At 38.7% G+C, this 8,976-nt stretch overlaps 2 protein-coding genes across 2 annotated transcripts in view; one reads left to right on the top strand and one right to left on the bottom strand.

Annotated features, from left to right (window-relative positions):
- Window positions 1-127: 127 nt before the first annotated feature.
- On the bottom strand, window positions 128-3,522 carry LOC147752141 (uncharacterized). Its single transcript, XM_086972450.1, has 5 exons — window positions 3,286-3,522; window positions 2,370-2,505; window positions 1,580-1,662; window positions 479-546; window positions 128-254 (listed from the first exon to the last, which is right to left on the bottom strand). Exons 1-5 carry the CDS (start codon window positions 3,409-3,411, stop codon window positions 128-130), a joined length of 540 nt encoding a protein of 179 aa, XP_086828576.1. The 5' UTR covers window positions 3,412-3,522.
- A 3,241-nt stretch (window positions 3,523-6,763) lies between these two features.
- Window positions 6,764-8,976, top strand: part of LOC111270324 (uncharacterized) — a 9,574-nt gene continuing 7,361 nt past the window's right edge. The window contains exon 1 of the mRNA XM_022850490.2: window positions 6,764-7,076. Within this exon, the coding sequence (XP_022706225.1) occupies window positions 6,949-7,076 (128 nt within the window). The 5' untranslated portion in view covers window positions 6,764-6,948. The remainder of the gene's footprint in view (window positions 7,077-8,976) is intronic.

Genomic DNA, 8,976 nt, shown 5'->3' with positions numbered 1-8,976 from the left:
TTTTCGAGCGTTTGTTAGTAAACTATCATACATATATACTATTGCATTGAATTATGTGCAGTTTCGCAGTTACACTAATATAAACATGCAGAGAGAATACTTACTTATTTTTATCTGAGCTGTACATTTAGTAGGTTGAACTACATTGGGCATCTCTTAATATACCTTGGTAATCGGGGCTGGTTTTCGGTAGTGCTCGATCTCCACTAACATATTGCGCAAGCGTCAGATCTATTTCGGCGATGCTAATTACTCTACAGACATTAATTAAAAATGCAGTTCGCCAAAAGGCTTCATGGAAGTCAATATGAATTGATGAACATTTTTCTAAATAACTGAGCTCGATTTCTATAAATATTAATTACAAAAATCGTGTATAACGATTTTTGTATTGGTTCCTCTTATACTTTCGTTGATGTTCGGTCCTGACTAGATGTCCACTGTCACCCCTGAATGTATTGCATCATTTAAGGCTTACCTTCCAGATATATAGGGAACACTGCCGTTACGAAATGGAGATGTTTCATTATCCATATGGGTGTATACCTGTAACAGGTTCAAGATTTCCTATTAACGTCAGGTATGAGTAAAAATAATATTTATTAATGCCTCTCATATGCTGACATAGCACTTAAACTTTTCGTGGTAATGATCTACTTTGAGGTCTACATAAAACTATAAAGTATCGCTAACAAAAACGTTAACGAGTAGATTTCTCAGTGAAAAAAAGGGAGACTTGAAAAATTCCCCATTGTAGATCATAAGCTTGTTTTCATATACCAAAGGTACAATAGTCTTGGTTTCCCACTACTTGGCTTTTCCAAAACGCCAAACTAAAGATTACCTATTGCTTCGCAGCACCTTTTCATTGCATAATTTCAGAAAAATCGATTTCTTAGAAATGACCATAAATAATTCCGGATAGGGCTTTGCAAGGCTCTGCCTCATGAAGATTTAAAATCAGTAATCATTGTGATGCTACAAACAGTAGCTTATTTTTTAATATCTATTTGAAACACAACATGCGTTTTTGAAGTGTGTTTTTTTTATCCACGAATCTTGACACCATGACCACATGGTACCTTCGATTTTATTTTGACAGCGCAATTTCGAAACATATGGTAAATGTCTTCACGCATCATAGATGTATATCAATAAAAATTGACGACGAGAGACAATGCTGTTGTACATTTTGCCGTGTTTAACGTATTATAGTAAATAAATAAATTTAGTAGAGGTCCAAACTCTCCAGGCCACTACCTTCTATAAAAGACGTCGATTAGGCGACTGATTGGGAGCTGGCTCTCAACAAAATAATATTCAAAGTGGTTATAAAACGTAATTCAAAATCATTCGGTATAGAATGCGACAAATTTATTAGCATTAGCTTGAAATGGAACCAACAGCTTATACAATATTCTGTTAGAGGGTTGTTGTTTTTCAGGCCCGATGTAATAATTCCTACTAATCGCCCAGGAAAAAGAGTTCATTGATGTTAAAATCTGAAATCCTTCTGGTTCATAAGCGGTAACAGCAGGAAAATACACTAGAAATCAAATTTGGTACATGGAGTACATACCTGAAGACATTCTTCATAATCGCCCATCATACTGATACCACCCATAAGAACACCTGATGGGATCTTTCCGAGAGAGTCGACCACTGAAATAGAACAAGTGCACTTATTTATATTCTTAGCTGTTAGTTAGAGACCTGAAGCAATGTGTGCAAACGGCCATCTCCGATAACTTTGAATTGATTAGGTTTCTTTTTCCATTCGTGATGACGAGACGATATTGATTGTTTTACATTCGCAAAAATGCCCAAGGCCCATCGCGGCCAGCCTGTAAAAAAAAAAGGCCAGCTGTTGAAATAGTTTTCTCTTATCAACAACTTCTCAACTGAATCAGCCGCTCTCGTACACCCCCATCGCAAATCCTGTATAATATATAAATGAAAATTAGCTATGAATTTTTGTTTCTAAACGCCACTTTGCCATGAACTTGGAACCTAGCTAATTATTTTGAGCAAATATGTCACATTCCAGTAAAGTCTAACGTTTATGGACTTGTTACTTACGTAAGCATTACGTAAACTAGTCATATCAGCCTCGATTCAGTTCTTCGTTTTAAGGACGTCGAAGTTTGGGGGACGCTTAAATTTTAACCGGGAATCCATCATATAACCTTTTCCCTAAGTTCATACGTTGGAATGGACTATGCATGTTTCGTGCATAAAGAGAAAGCTCAACATTATGTTCTTTGAGCTCGAAGACGATTTTAGCTGTTAGCACCAATGGCGTTTCACAGATGAATAACTCCACTTGAAGGATGTTCCCTTACTGAGATGATTTTCGGTACGTTACTCACAAGCAAGTGACCAAGGCTCAAGTCGGAATGCACTCTTGATCGTGTGTCGAACAGCTCTGGAGCATTTGCGGGATATGCCAGTTGCCCACAGATACTTGGAATAGCCAATGAGTATGTCCTCAGCATCATGGATTATCTGTAAAAAAGCGGAAATCTTTAGCGTCAGTTTGTCGATCAAGACGTGTTGTTGCGAAACTATCTGTCTGAACCAGTAAAACGGCTTGGAAGCGACACCAATACGCGCACACATTTGCCATACCCATAAACATTCACATGTACGCCCGTCTCACATCTAACTTTCCGGTCTCGTACTGCTCTAGAGAGAAGAGATCGTTTACGGTATGTATTTCCAATACACCCAATATCTATATAATGAAATGACCATAGAAGCTGTTGTTTATGCGCTACTGAGGTAAGAGCAGGCGCTTAAAGGGTGTCTTTGAAATACACAATTACTGAGAAGCTAGCTATACGCCGGCTACAACACCAATATAGTGAGTGTGCAAGATTTAATTTGACAAATTCGATTTCTCTGCAACAACAAACGTATATTTGAAATGGCCACTCACACCCTGTCGTTATCGAAACATTACTAAATAACTCGTATATTTAGATGATTTGCCTAGCGAAATGTGTAGCCTTTCAGACACGTCCATAGTATACACCGATGTGTGCTAAATTGACTTGTTTTAACAGACTTCGAGTAATAGTATAAAAACAGGCTCATCACGAATAAACAAGTGCGGAATAATTTGCCAGTTAACCATCGTCAACGATACGGTTAGCTTTTCAATGCTGATCGATAATGGTTTCGAACTGTTATGGCACACAATTTTCACTTGTCATCTGAATCGATGAGGCTTAATTGGTTGATCTATTGCTAAAAATTGATCGTTACAAAGTTTCATGTTCGTACTTTTCCAGCATCGAACTGCAACGGATTCAAGGCTTCAGTCCTATGGAGATGGACCAGGCTTTGAGCCCATAACGCTGTCCAGGCACCCAGACAAAACGCCGAGAGGGACAATCGTTTGGTGGACATTTCAACTGAGTATTTAGCAGGAAATTCGCTAAGATGTCGGCTCCTTTTGTCCTTCGTTCGCACGATTCATCTGTGAACAACCCAAAAGCGGGTATTGGACTAATTGGCCGTGACGACAATTCTTCATCGGCTCTAATACTGTGAACTTTGAAGGACCGTCGTGTTTTCGTTCACCATCTCACTGCCGCCTCATAATCAGCGAATGTTTGCCCAGGCGTCCACGGCCGTGGACATAAATATATGGCGGCAGCAGTTGCCTGCTTACTAAGTGGAAATGCAACACAGCCAGGAAGCTAATGGCAAGTAGGATCCCTGAGACTTCAAATTCCGTCGAAGCGACGGCGAGGCTGAGGAAACAAAAATTGCTTGAGGCTAACCTTTGTCAGGAATGAAGGTAAACGGAATGCGCTTAACGACCGTACTCACACCCCTATCGTTTAAACTTGTTTTACTCTTATGCAAGCGTGCTGAATCTGAATATTTCCAAGCAATATATAATTTTTTATGCGCATATATACATAAGGGGTGCATTTGCAGAAAAAAAAATTGAGTCCTTTTCAAACGCTCGAAACGGAAAGAGAACAGCGAATATTCGAAAGATACAGAGAACTTTGCTGCCATTATATATTTGCAACATCGTTTGCTAAAAGAGCTTTGGGAACAACGTGTAGTATACAATCATCAAAATCACATAGTGATCAACAACAATGCTCGAATCATTCTTAAATGTATAGTCCCCGTCGTTTTATTAAATTAGGAAAAATAACATGGGCTGTAATTTAGTTAATACTTTTTTTTTATTAGCCTGTCACCTCACACATGTGAAACGACAACAAACACAAAAATTAGGCGATAATGTATAATGATACGAGTAACCCGTGTAAATAGTAAAAGCAAGCCTTTTTTTTATTAACGGCCACTTCTTAACATGCTAAGACATAAATATAGGTGACTAAAGAGAACGAGCCGACAGAACAGTGCTCTGCGTGATATTAGGTGCGACATCCTGCGTGTCACTACGTGCCTCCAGATGGTGATGTTCGGACGTCTGGCAACTATTAGTAAACTGCGTTTTTAGTAACGAAGCATTGGTTAGTTGTGTCACCTCCAGCTTAAATCTATGAAAGCTTTACTTCACCAGAAATTATGATCTATTTATTTCCTTTTTATTCATGTTCACCCATAAACTAATTTTACTCCTCTGTTATATTCACGTCAAACCCTCGACTCAGCTGTTTGGTTAGTAGTGGCGTACCGCAGAACGAGCAGATAAGTCAGTTTCTCGATAAATCATAGAATCCAAGGAGGGTGAATTCGAGACTGGCAATTTAGTTGCCTGCGAAGCGTGTCCAAATTACGTATGGCGTTCAAGTTGAAGTTGAGGCCTAACGTATTTCTGGCTAAAACTTATGCGCGCCCTCCATCGTAATGGTTGTTATCGTCGGCCTTTACAATCTTTTGGGTAATATAGCCGTCTACTGTACATCAAGGTAATTTCCAAGTACGTTCATCTAGTTCATCGCGTTTACGTTTCTTAAACTCACTTCAAATCCGAGATTGCAATCTCTGAAAGATAGTTGGGGCCCATTTAAGACTATATCAGCCGTGATAGATTGTTTAAGATCGTCAGCGTACGAGGGAAGATTTATTTGTTGGTAGTCTTTAATTTCAATTCGGTAGGTGATGTTATGAAGAAGCTTCAAATTCAAATCGATCTCATATAAGGATAACTTTGTTTTCTGTACAGTTGAACAGATTACATATATTGCGTGAAGCAACAATGCGAGCATCGATTGTTCACTTCAGAAAAGCTTTTCCCTATACAGATTTGCACATGTTACACGAAGATTGAATAAGGTGGGCATCAACGACACACAGACATTAGATTAGAAAAACTCTAGCTGCTCTCAGCAATTACTTTATTATAGCAAATTATGATCAATCGAACAGGCGAGAGTACCTGTTCATAAAATGGTTTTCTATGCTTTTGTTGTATGCTGATTCTTATTGTAGAAGGCGATAAGCTACAGAGTTTAGAACAAGCTTATATCCAGTGTAATAGTCCATATGGGCGTTTATTTGCGCCTCAGCATGCTGCGTAGTATTGAATCACCTCTTTCCCAACACACAACTCGCTTTACTGTCGTTTCTGTTACTATCATGCTGATGCTTTCGCAAACGAGCGATCACTTTTATCTTCTCGCGTCTTCAGGTTGCTCGAGAGAGTCCGCTGTGCGCACTTTTGATTATGGGCTTGTTTGTTTTGAACTTAAGAACATGCTAGCATCAGCAACGATGTGGCTAGACTTTTGCTTCCATTGCAAAGCATGTATGTGTTTATTGCAATTGTACAAGCATCCTGTAAAAATCTGATTTGGCGGGTGCTGTCTAAATACAACTTCGCACAAAATATCTAACGGATTTTAGACGTTAGATATAGACGAAATTTTTCGATCGAGTGATAGTTATGCAGGATATATGTGCATACAATTAATCCGTTGGGTAGTATGCTATATCACTGAACCACTCCACAGTACTATGCAAATGTCGCGCATGCAACTCTGGCCAAGTAGTACTAGACGCCGCTAAACAAATGTTTGCCCTACTAAGATTAGCTACTGTGAAAACATCCGTGTATGAGCCAAAATCATCTTGTCATATCAAAGTGAGAAACATCATTCGATTCAAATGTGCAACGCAATATAGACGACTAACAAATATCTGATGAAGTCGTAGGAAAACCTGTGGAGCCTGTTTTCATTTATACCGCAACTGAAGCTCGTGTGGCAGCCATGATAATTTTTACGTGCGAACCGATCTTCGCACGGTTTTAGGTTGCACCGAACACAATTCTTACGCTATTTCATAGTTCTACCGCAGCATCGGGATGAACAAATTTCAACGCAGGCCTTAAAAGAATTAAAAATCGGCTTCTAGTAGACTACAACATTGAACTGAGCCGATACATAAATAATACCGTCCTTAATACGCAGATGCTCGGATATGAATGTTAACTGCAGTGAACGTAAATCAACGCGTACGGTCAGAATTAGGCTTTTACATTTAAACACATATTGTCTAGAATACGGCATTGCAAAAATGTGACAGCTGATCAGAGAGACAAAAGGATTCACAACAGCTGCATTGTAGAGAGTTTCATCTATCTAATAGATATTATAACCTTAACCTCATATTATTCATACAGTGCTGCCTCTTTTCTAGCATATTCACGAAATTATAGCAGGGAGTTGTTTTTTGACGCAAATTATTGGCTCGCACGCAGTCGTCGGTGTGACTGGATCGCCCGACGAGTATTTGTTAAAGCGCGATGCATCCATGCTAAGATGGCAGCGCACGTATCACCCGCTCGCGCTGGTGCCGCCATTATGTGAAAACGGAGAGATATTTGTTTCAGGATTTTTGCGTTTGGATACAACGTTCAGATAACGCCAAGCCTGCTAGCTACTTCCTCTAACGAGATCTTTATATTCCGCAAAATTTAATCTTCTAGTTTAAAAATTTAATCGGCTGACAATTATGGAAAAATCAAAGTGGACTTGTGTTGTGCTCTTATGCACCCCATTGGTATTGGGTTTTCCGCAAACACTCGCTGATAATACTCAACAATGCTCCCTTCAAGGATTCGACATAGAGCCACTGACAAAGTAAGTTCCAAATCAACATCAGAGGGCAATATGGGCTTGATCAGAGTTTGAATCAGTGCACCTCATGATCATATTTCGAAGCGCCAACTAAAAGCTACAAAATGTGCTGTGCTTATGGACACAATAACAACTCTTAGGTGTGATACCTAAAGGCGTATTCAGTTCTGAAGCTGCTTTGCGAGGATAATAGTTTGGTCATCATTCAACGCGTCGCTTCCGAATCTGTTTATGAAGTGCGATTTTGTTAACGAATCTGTTCTTCGTCGTCAGTCCAATCAAATCGCCAGTAATTGAGCGACTAATACATAACTCCAAATGGACGCTAAGCAAACAAAAGAGGACAGCATGCAACTAAATACGGTTGCATGAAGACATGTTATATAGATCTAACTGACACAGGTTTATATTTATATATAACGGTTACTGTAATATTTATGATGGTTGCAAAAATGCTGAAAATATCTACACCTGTTGCGTTTCTAAATGACCGTTCAATATGTTTTTCTTTATCGAACGATTCGACGAATAGGACGCTTTTGTCATTTGGAGTTTAGCTTTTAATAAACACATTTTAGGAAAAATGCAAGAGCATTATGCGTTTGTTCCGTTAGTAGTAATTTATATAGTTCCTTTACATTATGCATGCCTAAGCAGGATAATTTTCTCGCAAATATAATATTGATATAACAACTGTGGAGATGATCGAAGAGAAGTCTCGTTTTGTACAACGAGCCCATATTACATAAAATATATTAATTTTATTCATATTTCTCATCTTTCCATTTGATAAACTAGATTTTGATTTAATAATTCAACAACCTTCCTACTCAGCTACAAATAGCATGTATTCTAGTAATCTACATACAATAAAAAATCGAGTAAGACAGCTGCATTTGCGAGAAAATATGACCTACATGCAGCGGTCCTGGGAGCCGGTGAGTAAATGTATGATACATTCTAATTATGCTATATGCAAAACTATCAAGTCATGCATTGACTCCAATAGAACAGCTAATTAGAGTAGACATTATCAATATCAATATAAAGTGCTATCAATCTAGACAACTGATGATAATTACTAGCTGTTGTGTCTTTATTTCGAGATTCCAGTCCGCAGCAAGGGGCGTTCACAGATCTGCACAGATTATAGATTTAAGTCCAAGTTGACGAGTGAGTAGTCAATATGTGCAATGAAACATTTATATCACTTTAATACATTCACTTTAGGCTTCTAATCGCTTGATTCTTCAGTCTTGGCAACTCTGCATTTATTATCCGCATGCAAGGTTAGACGTTAATGCACAGCGATAAATCCACTGCAAATACTCCAATTGCGTAACAATGATGTCGGTTTGTAAGCTTTGAGCGACCCTGCACAAACAACACCTTCATCTTCAGGTACTCGTCGACAATCTCAAAGCATCGAGTCCCCCTAACAGTACAGGCAATAGAATACCGGCAAAAGCTCGCTAAATCATATTGAGCTACGATCTACGGAGAATCTTATTCGTTTAGAACTGATATATAACTTTACCATTAAATAATTTCATCAGTCATTACTGGGTTAAAGTTTGTGTTTGACGTTACGCCAACGACTTAAACTTAATACTACAAACGTGCATAAGCTAAAGATAATAATCCTATGATTGTAGTAACTCTATTCTCTTATTCAGTCGTGGATGTGCAGATGCCTTACAGTGTTTGCCATGTCAGGCCGCACACGGCCTATACGACAAAAATGTATCGGTTTTGCTAAACGATCAACTAAACACGTCTATATGAATCGCAGTGCACATTGAGTCTCCTCTTAATTTAAATAAAATTATATCCAGGCAACGCAACTTTGGATCCCGGCTATGCAGCAGTAGTAAGGTGTTTTTGCTGCATCTTACCTATATAT

Source organism: Varroa jacobsoni, unplaced genomic scaffold (genome assembly GCF_002532875.2).
Source record: "Varroa jacobsoni isolate VJ856 unplaced genomic scaffold, vjacob_1.0 scaffold_1463, whole genome shotgun sequence".
NCBI classification, from domain to species: Eukaryota; Metazoa; Arthropoda; class Arachnida; order Mesostigmata; family Varroidae; genus Varroa; species Varroa jacobsoni.
This window is presented reverse-complemented; position numbering and strand designations above follow the sequence as displayed.